Source organism: Nestor notabilis, unplaced genomic scaffold, assembly GCF_000696875.1.
Source record: "Nestor notabilis isolate BGI_N333 unplaced genomic scaffold, ASM69687v1 scaffold26471, whole genome shotgun sequence".
NCBI classification, from domain to species: Eukaryota; Metazoa; Chordata; class Aves; order Psittaciformes; family Psittacidae; genus Nestor; species Nestor notabilis.
In genome coordinates this window covers 3,925-18,545 of record NW_009914639.1, presented here as the reverse complement: position 1 = coordinate 18,545, position 14,621 = coordinate 3,925, and the positions used below count along the sequence as shown (strand labels likewise).

General features: G+C 44.7%; 1 protein-coding gene across 1 annotated transcript in view; it reads right to left on the bottom strand.

Moving 5' to 3' along the window:
- Window positions 1-7,172: 7,172 nt before the first annotated feature.
- The window catches only part of UNK (unkempt family zinc finger), a gene marked incomplete at its 5' end in the record, with an annotated part of 8,171 nt that continues 722 nt past the window's right edge, over window positions 7,173-14,621 (bottom strand). Inside the window, 6 exons of the mRNA XM_010023750.1 lie at window positions 7,173-7,328; window positions 7,714-7,971; window positions 8,519-8,700; window positions 11,507-11,695; window positions 13,185-13,286; window positions 14,423-14,597. Of these exons, the coding sequence (XP_010022052.1) occupies window positions 7,173-7,328; window positions 7,714-7,971; window positions 8,519-8,700; window positions 11,507-11,695; window positions 13,185-13,286; window positions 14,423-14,597 (1,062 nt within the window). The remainder of the gene's footprint in view (window positions 7,329-7,713; window positions 7,972-8,518; window positions 8,701-11,506; window positions 11,696-13,184; window positions 13,287-14,422; window positions 14,598-14,621) is intronic.

The following is a 14,621-nucleotide window of genomic DNA, read 5'->3' as shown; positions in this document are numbered from 1 at the left end:
GCACCTGCGGGGAGTTGGGCCAGCCACAGCTTCTCTGGGCACCCTGTGCCAGCGCCTCAGCACCCTCACAGGGAAGAGCTTCTGCCTCAGAGCTCATCTCAATTTCCCCTCTGGCAGGTTAAAGCCATTCCCATTGTCCTGTCCCTCCAGGCCCTTGTCCAAAGCCCCTCTCCAGGTTTCTTGTAGCCCCTTTAGGCACTGGAGCTGCTGTAAGGTCTCTCTGGAGCCTTCTCTTCTCCAGATTGAACAAGCCCAGCTCTCTCAGCATCCCTCCATAGCAGAGGTGCTCTAGCCCTCAGAGTATCAGTTTGGGCAAGGGCTTGGCCATGCTGAATTGGCTGGGCTGTTTTCTTCTGCAGGGACTCAGGTAGTGTTGTTCTGAGTTATGGACCATTGCAAAATACCACCTATACCAAGGTATAAATCAGCCAGGAAAGCTGCCACTGTCCAGCTGAGGACAGAGCTAGGTTTTGATCTGTGACTCACACATAATGCCAAGGTCTGGCTAAAAGGCTTTTAGGACGGGCAGTGGGTGGTAACTGATGATGAAAGAAGGACCCCATGCAGATCTGTGTGTCCTCAGCTACGGAGTGCTGGGAGAGGGCAGGAGCCATTACTGCCCAGCCTGGCACTGGACCTGGCACCTTCCTCTTGCAGCCAGCCAGGATTTCTGGTTCCGTGTTCGTTTTTCTTTTAAAAATGCGCATAGCTCTTGGGGTTTTTGTATTTTACCACCACCTGTACTGACCTCAGGATGTCGTCTGCAGCAATAAGGAGCATGGGCAGCCCCACCAGCCAAATCTCACGGTGCTTTAGGCTGCCCAGAACCCAGGCACAGCAGCAGGTCCTCGGTGTTGCCCCCAGTCTATGCTGGGGACCTGGGTCCCTCTGACAGGTGTGGGAGTGCTGCAGGGTGCATGTGGGGTGACACAGGGGCAAAAATGCCCAGTGGGTTAGGTGGTTGCTGAAGCTTCTGGAGCACCAGTCTTACGAGGAGTGGCTGAGGGAACCAAGGTTGTTCATCCTGGAGGACAGGAGGCTCAGGGGCTACCTTACTGCTCTGTAAAACTACCCGAAAGGAGGATGAAGCCAGGTGTGTGTGGGTGGATCTCTTCTCCAAGTAACAAGCAACAGGATGAGAGGAAACAGCCTCATGTTACACCAGAGGAGGTTTAGACTGGATATAAGGAAAAATGTCACCGAAAAGGTTGTCAAGCACTGGAACAGGCTGCCCAAGTGTTGAGCCACCATCCCTGGAGGTATTTAACAGATGTGTAGATGTGGTGCTTAGGGACTATGGTTTAGTGGTGGACTTGGCAGTGCTGGGTTAACAGCTGGACTTGATGATCGTAAAGGTCTTTTCCAACCTAAATTATTCTAATTCTGTGATTCCATTTGCTGGTGCTTTTTGGGCTTCATCTTACCTGCATTTATTACTAGTTATTACTAATTATAAATGGGGAAGTCCCTCTGCCCTCACCCTGCAAGGGAGTACTGTGCTTGAACTGCAGTGGGTACCTGGGAGCTGCCATGTCCTGGGGAATTAGAAGCATCACCCTCCTGGATGCCTGAGCACCCACTGGGTAGAGTAACCGCAGGGTCAGTTCAAGACAAGCTCTCAATGCAGGGGTGGGAAAAAACCCCAACAAGCTCCTTTTCTGTTGTGTGACATGGCAAGGCTCAATCAACCCTGAAGCAAGAGGATTAAGGTGCTGCTGGCTCACAAGAAATCATTTGCTGGTTTAAGTCACTTGTTTCAGCCTCTCCCCACCCCCTTGTAGCTCTGCAGAGAAATAAGGTTTTGGAGAAGGGTCCCTGCTTGTAGAGGAGGAGATGCCATCCCAGGTTGCTGCTGCTGCTCCCAGTGAGGGGAAGCCCCATGCCTACACCCTGCAGCTCATTTGGTGTTGGCATCCACCAGCACCTGGCCTCATGCTCCTTTGCAAGGCTGTTACATAGTGCTGAGCCTTGGGGTTAGCTCTAAGTTTAAAATGGTTGTGCTCTAACTTTCCCTGGGCTGCCCATCATCCAGGCTGGCCTCACCACAGCAACCAGTGTGACACAGGCAAACCTCAGATTTGGGGTTGTTCGTACTTTATTATCCAAGGTATTGTATGTTTTGCTCAGCTTCGGGCAGTTGTGTGACTCCCACCCGTAAAGAAATCATACCCTTTACAGAGAAAGAAACTACGCTTGGATTGTTTAACTAACCCCATGGACCAGAAGAATAGCCTAAGCATTAAAAAGGTATGGCTTGAAGCACACAAAACCAGCTCCTAGCATATGTAAGATTGAGGAGGAAGAAACCCCCATCATTGTCATCATCATCCTGGTGAAGAACCCCAACACAGGCAGACTGCTACAACGTAAGCGGGAAGGGGGGAGGCAGCCTCTGGAATTTATTGTACTAGTAATAATCTGTAATAAAAATTGGGTGATTTAAATGATCTTTGCCCATAGCAAGGGGGTTGAAACTAGATGATCTTTAAAGTTCCTTCCAACCTAAACCAGTCTGGTTCTATGATTCTCTGCCCCACCCAACTGCACTGCATCACCATCCCCCCTCTTCCATTGCACCTTGATCATAAAGGTGAAAGGCAATCCCACCCACCCACACTAACAAATGAGGCTTGATCCAGCAGGGAGCTCAGGAAGAAGTTGCTCTTGGTGACCTGAAAGGGAGAAGGCAAATCTAGCTCTAGACTGTTTTGAGGATTCCACTGCCCAGAGTTCACACCTCCCTGAGTCCCTCAGCAGGGCATGAGGCTGCACATCTGCCCCAGGCTCCATGCGCACACACGCACACATGCTGCTTCAGTGAACTTTTTTCTTAGCAAAAAAATAAAAATTTATTGTCATCTAAAAAAAAAACAAAAAAAAAAACCAAACAAAAAAAAACCCCAAACCAAACCAAAAAACAACCAAATCCATTCTGCCCTTGGAAACTGTGACACAGATCGAGTTCTTGCCAGCCCCACATGCAAATTCACTCTGCCAAGAAAAAGAGTCTAAACCGGGTTTCCGACAGCCAAAACACATATTTACAGAGTACGAGAGAACGACAGCTGAAATCACAGTTCTATACATGGAATCAACAACACATTTTACACAGCACCGATCACCATTCTGCCAACTTCTACACAGACTAGGGGCGCTTCTGCCCAGTGCCCTTCCAACTGGGGATGAGCCTGGTCAAGAATTGCCACCAGAAATACTGCAGTGTGTATTATTATTATTTTTAAACGTATACTGTATTTATTTTTTTTAACATTGGAAGCTACGGAGCAGGGAAGCCCCAGAAAAATCTCCGACGCAGTCACTAGTTTGCAGGAATACTTCACCTTTAATATACCAGGTTTTACATCAGTAACATCTATTCTGTTGGCCATCACTCCAAGGATTATTATAATTCTGGAGGAAAACACTAGTAATATCCTTCCTTCTCAAATGAGGAAAAAGAGAGGAGGTTGGGAGGCTGGTGGAACAGCAATGTATTACTGAGCCTGTCCAGCATTACAGGCCTCCTCACAGGGTAAAGGCTTCTCTTCACTGTCTCAGCTGCACCAAGCCTTGCAGGTGGCTTAAGTTCAGCTTCAGAGATGTACAGAAAGTGTAAAACCCTGCAGCACAGGACTGGCTACAGCAACCCCCTTCAGGGGGAAAATCTGCTTAAGAAAAATGTGCTCCAGGTCCAAGACCTTCCCCTGGTCCCTCCTGTGCCACCATGCCCTGGCCACAGCTGGTAGATGGCTATAGCATCTAAGGCCAGAGGTGACCTAGAAGTGCTCCTTTTAGTCCAAAGCACTGCCAAAATTCCTCAGTTCCTGGCTATCGCCTTGCTTTTTGATGTCTATCTACCCAGGGTAGTGTTGTCTTAAGTCATCTGCTTCTATATTGTTTTTCATAATAATGTACAAGTTTGACCTTTAAGTTACTGTAGTTTCACAACAGAATTAAGAATCTCTTCCCCAGCTCTTAACTCAGACTACGTGTGCATCCGATCTGCACAATTAGTCACTGAGGTCAACACTTCTGAAGCTCCCAAAAATGTGGGGAGGAAAATCCCATTATCCATAAGGAGTCTGTGTGAAGAAGCAAGGCCCAGTTGTGGTCATGGCTGGCCACCAATAGCCAGCTGGGCAGCTCAGCAGAAGCTTTGTGGACCAAAACTTTGTTGTTAAGCATGGCCAAAAAAGCTTGCTTAATTCTGACATGTCTTGTAAAAGGGAGCTCCTGCTTCAGGAGGAAGCTTGACAGAACATTACATGGGCACATCACCACAGAGAAGCTGACCATAGAGATGCTTAGAGACTTAAAAGCAGTGCTGTGATTTTGGCTTATCACTCCTGCCCAGGGCAGGTAGGAACCACTGCTGGTGCGGGCCAGGAATGCTGCCCCTGCCCCTTGCTCTCCTCTCCCTTGGTTATAAAATTGTCATGGAAATGGCCCCCTAAGACATTCACAAAAATATGCAAAGATGAAAGTTCTCTTTTCCATCTGATGCTTAAGAAAATAATTCACATTTCAGATTTAAATTTTTTTAAAGCAGCAGAGAAATTGATAGAAACCTCAATTTAGGACATGTTTCTTGAAGAACCAAAGGAAAGTGAGAAACAGCATATGTGCTTGTGCAAAAAGAGTGTTGAGATACACTTGGATGGGAGCAAAGGAAGAGGCTGGTGCTAATTCCTTCAGGCTGTTCAGCCATGAGCGCAGTGTGGCAATGGGAAGTTCAGGTTTGGATTCTTTGGTCCTTCACTGTAAGTTTTAAACCAGAGAAATGCTTTTACTCAAATGGGAAAAACAGGATTTCTCTGGCCTGGATTTTATCTTGTACCCCCCTGCCTAAGCAATATACCCTGGGTAAATGGGGGGAAAATTCCTCTTTTCCCCCTAGACCCAGTAGTCTGCATCACACCAGGACTGGGAGTCCCATTGAGACATCTGAAAGTTTTATCTGAAAAGAAGAGACAAAGGGAAGAGGCCCAGTGCGAGCCAGATGCAGTCATGCAGGTAGGTGCTGGACAGTTTTACCCAGGGTAGTGTTGTCTTAAGCCAGAAGAGGGGTAGCCAAAGGCAGCATCACCCTGAAGAGTCCCACAGGGAGGCAGGAGAGCAGAAAACCCGCCACACTAATAGAAAGTGTTAGAAAACCAACAGCTGAAAGAGGCTGAGCTGTTCTGGTTCTTATAAATATTAAAGACCCGATTCAAGACTTTCTTTCCTATGATTTAAGTTAGTTACAAAAATTTTAGTAAATTTTTATCTTAATTGGGCTTTATCCTCCTCCCCCCACTTTTTCCAGGCCCCCCCCCCTTTTTTTCGCTAAGAAATGCTCACATATTTTCATTAAAGGTCTCTCCTTAAGATCAGACCAAGGCAGATGCACTGCCCCATGGCACAGACATTCAAAGGCTATAACCAAACAACATAGCCACAATAGTCACTCAACAGTGTCCCTCCATAAAAAAAAAAATATTAAAAAAACCTGATGCTAGTTACAATAAAATACACATGGGGGGGAAAAAAAAAAAAAAAAAAAAAAAAAAAAGCATTTTTACCAAAAAACCCAGAAACAAGTTAATGGGAAAAACATACAAAGAACTACACAGAGCTGCACTTAGAGATCATCTGGGAATGTATATGAACCCCTTCCATGTAAAGGAACGGTGGAATTATGGAAGCAAACCTAATTATGTCTTTGCATTAAACATGAAGTTTTCTGAGAGGCTCCAGTAAAAATTCTGTTTTCCTACAACAATGGGCTGCTGGAGGTTCCAGTGCTTTTCCAGGCCAGGGAGGGGTAGCACAGGCAGCATCCCTGTGCAAAATAAAAATGTTTCATCAACTGCGTGGCCTTTCGGTTGAGATCCCAGCAGGTTACTGCAATCCACCTCATGTAAAAACCCAATGGACACATGGTTGAAGAAAGTCACAGCTCAGCTACTGGACAGGTCTAAGCTGATGGCATTTCTTTGTCATGCTGGACTTTCTCTGTCACCACAGGTACACATGATCTCTAGCATGAGGGCTTCTGGACCCAGTGGTCCAACAAACCATCCTGGAGGTGCTGACAGAGGAAACATCGACTCTTAAAAAAAAAAACCAAAAAAAACCCACCAAAAAACAAAAAAACAACAAACCAACAAAAAAAAAAAAAAAACAAAACCAAAAACACCCCCAGCCCCCCCCCAAAAAAAACCAAACCAAAAATCTGTCCTCAGTCTGCCTGGAATTGTTTTCATGCATTTCAGCAGTGGCTATGAATCAGGTCCCTGTGGCTAAAACAAAATTAATCTGGTCTGAAACAGTAAAAAGTCTCCAAAGAACCACCAGACAAAGGGGTGCCTGGAGAGAACCAGCCTCTGCATCTGTATTTCTTTCATAAAGGCCTTTAGCTGACACAAGGGCAATACTTCTAAGGATGCTCAGACTTGAAACATGTCAGCTGCATTAGCAATGAACACTAGCCACTGAATCTAGGGGCTTGGCTTGTGCTAGGTCCAAAACATTTTTTCCCCTCTTTTCTTCTTTTCATACAAATATACAAAGAGTGTAAAAAAATTTAAAAAGCGAACTTTGCTGATTAAATGACAAAGTTCCTGCACGTTCAGAGCTCAGCACTGCAAGGCCCACCAGGCAGGCACCCAGCGGAGCTTCCATCAGGGAGGACAGCTTTCACCAAGCTGGGTCAGTGAAAAAGCAGGGAGACCAAGGACATGAACTAGTAACTTCAATCCACCTTGATCCTCCCTGTGATTGTAACTCTTCCTCTGGAAAGCACATGGAAGCCCGTCTTGCCCACTCTAAATCCTTCTGGGAATAGTCAAAAATTTGTTATTATCTAAATAGAAAAGAGGAGAAACACAGACTCTTTGCAAATGGCCCTTTGATCTGTATTAAAAACAGCTCTCAAAGTTCCTCAAGAGTTAGAATTAATGGGGCACAGGTGAGGGGCAGTTTAGATACAGGATGTAAAATATTAAAAAGTGCTCTGCAACTAATTTTTGTTTTGTGTGTGTATGTGCGTGTACGTGCATATACATACACATCCACAAACACGCACTTACACACACATATATACATATATATATACACATACATATATATGTACGTATGTATAAAGTTAAAAAGTTCTATACGATATGATTAGAACAAGTGTCCTTGGAAGGTCACGACTGGAGAGGGTGGGGCCTGTTGGGATGGCAGATGGGGCACTCGCCCTCCTCGGCGCAGGTTTCACACAGCACTGCATGTTGGCACGGTAACACCACCCGGTTCTCCTCCTGACACTTAAGGCATTTCACTGACTGCATCTGAAATACCGCCTGCAAGAGAGGGGGACAGGACAAAACACAAGCATCAAAGTCAAAACAGAGGGGCTGCTGTCCTTCACTATGCACTTGGGGAACAGCAAGGAGGCAGCAGGGGAGGGACCTGCATGTGTCCACCCATTAACCTGAAGCAAAAGTAAAGCAGCACAGCACAATGACTTTTAGGACCTTTAGGATCAACAGAACAGCTTTGACTGACAAACTCTTGTGCTTTAGGCACAAAGATGATGTAGGTATTTTCCTGTAAGCTGGCTAAAACTCACTTTGGCTATGTCCACATGGAATTGCTTTGACAGACTTCCCTGAGAAAAGGGAAAAGCACCACGATCTGTAGGAGCAGAGAGAGCAAAATCCCTGCCCAGCAAAGCCTGGCACTCACCTTATCAACTTTCTCCAGGTTTGCCCGCAGCTGCTTCTGAAGGGTGTACAGTGAAGACAGTGAGAGCGTTTCCAGGTCAGCAAAGGAGCACAGAAACTGTGGGTCCTGGCCTGTATGGATCCTCTCCAGCTCCTCCTGCAGTTTCTTCACTTGAAGTTCCAAGGCTTCCCTCTCCTCCCGGGCCAGTTCACATTCCATGTTAGCTGTGTTGGCGCGATCATTTGCTTCCTCTGCCTCCTTTTTCCAAGCATCACAAGCCTACAAGTTCCAACAAAGAGGGTAAAAGAAGCAGTCTGAAAACTCTGTCAGCCTCCGAAAGACTATCCCAGGCAAAATTATCCATTTCCATACACTCATCACCTGGAGTGCATTCTGTCCAGCCTGCCCTGTTCCCAGATTTGGAAACATCCTTGGAACTTTGCTTCAAAGTGCTGCTCATCCCAAACACCCCATCTGGTTGGGCTGTGGTTCTATATATCTGGCTCACACCATGAAGGGGATGAACTCTGTATATTGGTAAATTGTCATGGGGCTAAGTCAACTGGAAGGTCTAAGAGACTGTCAAGCACTCCAGTGCATCTGTATGATACCTGGCTTTGCACTTGCAGCATCTGAACACATCAGGCACAGTGATTCAGTCCCTCTTGCCAAGGGAGAGGGAAGAATAAGAATGCTTAAGAGAATCTGCTTATGAACCTACAGCCCTTCCCACTATGTCACTATCTGGAAAGCTCCTGGTGAAATGCTGACACCCTCCTACTCCTTTACACTCCCTAATTCCTCTTTCCAGGAGTTGCTTAAGTACCTGTTTGGCTTGTTTCCAAGATTCTTCCCACTGCTTTATTGTGCCATTGGCTTCATCCAGTTCTTGTCGTAGCCGTGCCAGCTCAGCAGCACCTGGACCTGACAGAAATGCAGGTGAGGTACTGGGCGAAAAACTCCCTGAAGCAAAGTGTTCCCATATGCTGCTGTTCATCCCATTTAAACCTGTTTCACAGGGAAATAGAGAGGGTTATATCACTGGCAATTTCCCCATTTCCTCCCTACCCCTGTGAAATCCAGGATTCAAAAATGCGTACACAGGAAAGATAAGATCATCTTAAGAATTACTTTCATCCCCAGTACTCAGGAGTCTGTAATAGAGGGACTTAATAGGGGAAGTTTCACACCATTAGGCCTCATCTTTAATGATGAAGGTAGCATCCAAGAAACTGAGTGGAGGCAACTTTTGAACCAGGCTGGTTTTAAAAACGGCAGTTTTACAGCAGAGCTGACTACCAGCTTGAATTCCCCATCTCATACGAGAACCTCTGAACTGCTTACTGCCTTCCCACTTGTATGCAGCACAGCCATCAGCACTGGTGAACAGGCTGCTTCATGCAACTGGTCCAGGTGATGCTGCTTCTCATATATGCTCTAAGAAAACTTCTGCTTTTGTCTCCTCAGCTTGGTACTTAGGAAAGGAGTCTCGCTTCCCAAACAGCAAGACTAACATGCACCAATGTCATCACCGTATGCATATGCAAGAAACAGAACTGGAAAACCCTGTTTATAAACAAGTGGAGGTGACTGCATCTGCATCAGCTTCATCCCCAGCAGAGCTCTAGCATAAATCTAGTGATTGGCACTGGAGAAGACTGACTAACCACTTCCCTGTTTTAGCTTGTTCAAGTAATTTCTCTTTTCAGAAAGAAATTCAAGGCTTAGGAGACAAAGCAGTAGAAAAACAGTTTTAAGCAAAACACTATTTTTCACAGACTCGTAATAACAATAACAGCAAAAAAAAAAAAAAAAAAAAAAAGAATCTACTTAAAAAAGCATCTACACTTTGTACTAAGGGGAAAACTAGTAGGAAAAGCTACTATCAAGACTGAGCTGCTGAGTGATATGGACTCTTACGCAGAGACATGTGCCAGTCTGATGGAGAAGTCATTTTCATTCAGTGGTGCTTACCACTGGCTGCAGACATTCCTAGATCTAGTTGTATTTGTTAATTCTGATCTTAACAGCAGCTGAACTGACAGTTTCTGACAAGCCCTGGTGCCTATGGCCTCTTGCTGAGGGCTAACCCACACAACTTGCTTCCCTTTTAGTACCACCCAAGACGCGGTTACAGAAAAACACAGCTGAAAAATAGTAACTTGTCTTCACTAAGGACCTAGATGCCTTCACAAGTCATCCACCAGGCTCAAGCCACTTACCACAGATCCATTTCAGCTGCTCTGAAGTGTGCTCAGTCGAAAGCAAGAAGTCTTAATGGAATCCCAACTCATTTTGCTTTAAAATAATCCAGTTTTCTCAAATGGGAACCTAGCACTAAGCAGGATGCTGGCAAACCACAAATTCTGCCATAATGCTGACCAAGCTTATCTTGTCATTCCTTTGTACTCCCTCTTTCAACCTGCTGTTCTTATTTTACACTAACATTGGTCAGGAACGCCTTCTCTGCACATTTTGCATCTAACACAGTGGGAACTAGCCCAGGACTACGTATTTTTAACTCAGCTGCAATACAAATAAGTAATAACTACACACACTACACACTAATCTCTGTGCACTCAGCAAGTCACATGGAATAGAGAGACTCCAGATTCCCAACTGCTAGGTTACTATTTAAATATCTTACCAAAGCCTTGGCAAAATGCTTTTGTTGTATTACAAGAAAATATCTTTTTTCTTAAAAATAAATTTAAATACATGTGTGAATATTCTGCATTTCTTTTTTGGGTTTTTGTTAGTATAAATACATGGTCAAGACAAATATAACTGCTTGTTTCTTCTGAAATTAAAAGCAGCAAATTTTCGTTTTCTTACAGCCTCAACACTAATTGCTAGCAGAGATGCCCTCTGATGTCTCTTTTCTTATTACAGTAAGTTTAAAAGCTGTTAAAGCCAAGCAAATAGCTATCCCAAGGCATGGCAGGTTCTGGCCTATGCAAACAAGGAATGCAGTTACACAGACAAGTGTATGCAGAAACAGATTACAAAAGCATGTAATCACTTTATGAGGTTAAGCTGAATATAAAGATTAGTGTATCTCAAATTTGAAGAAACATTTACATCTAGTGTCAAGAGAGAGAACTAATATTTACTAACAGAAATGAGCAGAGCCAGTGTCACTGCAGCCTTGAGCCCAGTTTTATTTCTCAAGGTAAGACTGTGTCTTGATAATAAAACAGATTTGGCTCCTCACTTCCCAGTTGTGCTTCATACAGCTGTGAAGCTTCAAAGCAGTTTCTCATCCCTTCACAAAACATATCCTCAAAGGGGACAAAGCTGAAGCTGGAGCACTAACTTTTTGCAAAGCCGCATATAGAGAGCCAAGGGGGGGGGGGCACACAATAAAAAAAAATCACCCACATCTGCTCTAGAGCTCCTAGAAGTCAATTGGACCCACAAGCAGTCCTAAGGACAAACTGTAATTACTACCTTAACTAAGCAAAGCTGAGGACCCAACTCTGAGTTTTATGTGAAGCAAAGATTCAGCAAAGCATTGTTGGCAGGAAAAGGCAGAGCTCTTTTCCTTCATCATCATCATCACAGTAAGTCACTTAACCTATCTGCCCCTTCTTCTCAGCCTTGAAACATAGGAAGTAGAGGGAATTGCTCCCTTGTTCACAAGGCATTAGCTGATTTTTTGTAAAGCAGCTTCTAGTACTGTTGCTGTTCTCATGAGAAGAGAGACAAATGGCAGCAGTGAAATAGTACATTAAAATTAAAGCTAACTTAAAAGAAAATACTTACATGGCACAGACAGGCATGTACATGGGGAACACACACACTGTGCATTTACCTAATGATCCATGAGAAGCTGATGTCCCCAGGAACGTGCTTTCTGATTGGCTTAAGTGTCCCTGGGGCTGGTGAAGGAAATGCGATGAGAGGCTGACCGGTGGAGAAGGAGAGGCAGAGTGGAAGGAGGCAGAGCTTCCAAGTGACCCGGGGATATTTACAGGAGCAGAACTTTGCAGCAAACTCCCACCTGGACAAAGAACACACAGAGAGGATGGCTATGTATGAATATGAAGTATGGGCACAGCGCAGGAGTTCAGAGCAGAAGGCACTGGGTTCCCTTTCTCCTCCCTAAGCCCCTCAGAATTCCCTCTGCTTCTCATCACATTCCATTCCTCTCTCTGCCTTTAAGAGAAGGCTACTGCCCTGTGAACTACATAGATTGAAACCCTCCAGAGTTCAATGGACTACTCTTTCATCAGCCAAAGCAACAAAAGATATTCTGAGCAGAGTTCAGTCCCTATCAGTCTAGAGAAGGTAAATTTTTCATCTGGTGAAATACTTTGCAATGAAAAATTCAGTGCGAAAACATATTCCTCTGCCTTTAATACTTCCAAACAACCTGTAGTAAGACAACTGTCATGCTTGGTCAGTCATGATCTTAACCACTAAAAATCAGTGAGAAGCTTCAGTCATTTTAGACATACTTGAGTGCCTGGATCCATCAGCCTCAAATAAACAAAAGCCCAACCTCCAAAGACATCACACTTCCCTTACCAAGAGGTCATTCTGCCTGCCACAGACAGCTTGAGGGAGATCTCAGCCCTGCTCCCCACTCTCTCCTCATCTCCCTTAGACATTCACCAGGTAACACCCAGACCTGACATAAACAGAGGGAAAAGCAGTGTGGAGCATCTCTAAACCACTGCAGATGGGTAGCAGCAGAAGACATGTACAGTAAACTCTCCAACCACGCTCTTATCTTTGGCAGGAAAGCAGAAGCGATATTCTTCAGGGTTCCTTCCATAAGTCCCTTCCTACTTCAGTACAGGTCCAGGAGTGTAGTTGCCTTCTAAACCTTCAGGCAACCAAAGGTGGCTCCCCTTCAAAAACCTCTTAGCCTTACTAGCCTTCTAGTAGAAACTAGACAGGTAGAAGCAACCTTAGAATACCTCCACATATTAAAATGAGACACATTACAGGGATCAAGCCGGCAGACCATGATGACACTCTGTGACAGATGGATAGCATTACCAGGTCAGTGAGTTTCTTGTTACTGCTAGGGAGAGTTTTCTGCTTAAGATGCAAATCATTATACCTTGGCCTGTTTTTAAAGGTATCAAATGCCTTCTAGAGTCTACTTACACGCTCCAAAAAAAACAAAACAAAACCAAAAAACTAAACCCTCGCCCCCCCCAAAAAAACCCAAACAAAAAAAAAACCACAAACAAACAAACAAACAAAAAAAAACAAAACAAAAAACCCATATCAAGTCCCATTCAGTTTCAAGAAACATCCCCAAGACGCCTGAGCCCAATGGCAAGAACTCAGCTCTGCTAGTCAATAAGGGCAAGCTTTCACTTCAAAGACTCTCAGTGGTTGCCAGGGTTTGTTATAATTGCTGTTTTAACCAATGCAAATTTGGGACTGGTTTTAGAGCTTTGTTGGATGGCTCCACTGAGGTGACTAGGCAACACTGCTTGGCAGAAGATAAAGAAAGCTCCTTTGCTTTCATGTACCTATCATGATGCCACTCGTGTGGGGCACTGTGCTGCTGTCAAATGTCTTCTCCAGGGCAGCCACTCCGAATTCATTCAGGTCCAGGTCATCCAAGGCAGACTCTGCCAGACACAGAGGTACCAATTATGTTATAAAGGACCAACAACTTCAAGAGATAGGATGGCCCAAAGAGCCGACATGCAGAGGAGCCTTTGCTCACTATCTGTCAGTCTGCATGGCCCTACTCTCCACCCTGTGCTATGCTATTCTTAAATGGCTTGGCAGAAAGTGTCATGGGCAGCTTTTGAGTTTAGGTTCTTTGGTCTGATCCAGTTCTTTTCATCTCAAAGTATTCCCAAATGTTATAGGAAAACAGCAGTTCCCATAAGTATTCCCCAAACTGCTCTTTTGAGTGTGTCCATAATATGCAGTAACACTAGCTTATGACATGTCTGGATCTGGCTTGTGCTTTGTCCCTAATTTGCTGAAGAGCCAGTCAGAAAAGAAATTCCAGTAGAAGGAACACTTGAAAAACATCAGAGATTCAAACAGAGTGTAAAATAAAGAAAGATTATGAATGCCTGCAAATGTTACATCTATTTGAATATGCCTCATCACTAATCATGATCAATAGAATTCCATCCCACACATGCCCACTCACCTCTATTATTATTTTTAACAAATTAGTAAGATCACCTCAGAAATGTTAGACTAAAAAAAGGGAGGGGAGGAGGGAAAAAAATAAAGAAAAACAGGTGACAAAAAAACCCCTGTACCTAAGAGGAATGATTCTGCTCTTTGGACTATCCTCTTCTCCTTTTTCTTATAGCATCTGTCCTACACTCAATGAAGGGCAAATCCTTATAATCTTCCTGTTAGTCGCCCTTGCTATAAAATCATCATTTAGAACATAAGGGGTCATAACTGTGGAAAACGCCCCTGTGATTTCCTGCCTACTCAAAGACCTCTTTGTCACTTTGACAACCAAAACTAAGGCCCTTTACACCATCTGACATTCTGAATAAGTGGCTCAGAGGCCTTCTGTTGGTCCCTTGGGTGAATTTCATCCATAACAACCTGCAGAAAACATCAGATGTGTCAGAGTCACAGAAAAAGCTTAGAGCCTGGGAAATGTGGCAGCACTGACAGAGACAAAAAACTGGAGCTCACTGGAACACCCATGCTACTGCAACTCTCATACCTGGTGATCCATGTCTGAGGAAGCCCTACTAGTGTAAGTAAAAAAAGGCAAAGTTACCTATGACAGACTCAACGGTGTCACTGGTTGGGTAGAAGGGAAGGGCATTGGCATTCATGCCTGGTATGCTGCTGGTGCCAGCAGGGCTTGGGGGCGTTGCAGCCAGACTGGAGGTGATACTAGAGGAGATGCTGGATGTCAGTGGGCTCCCCACTGGGAGAATACCCAGTATGTCCTGAAACAAGAGTTTTAAAAGGGA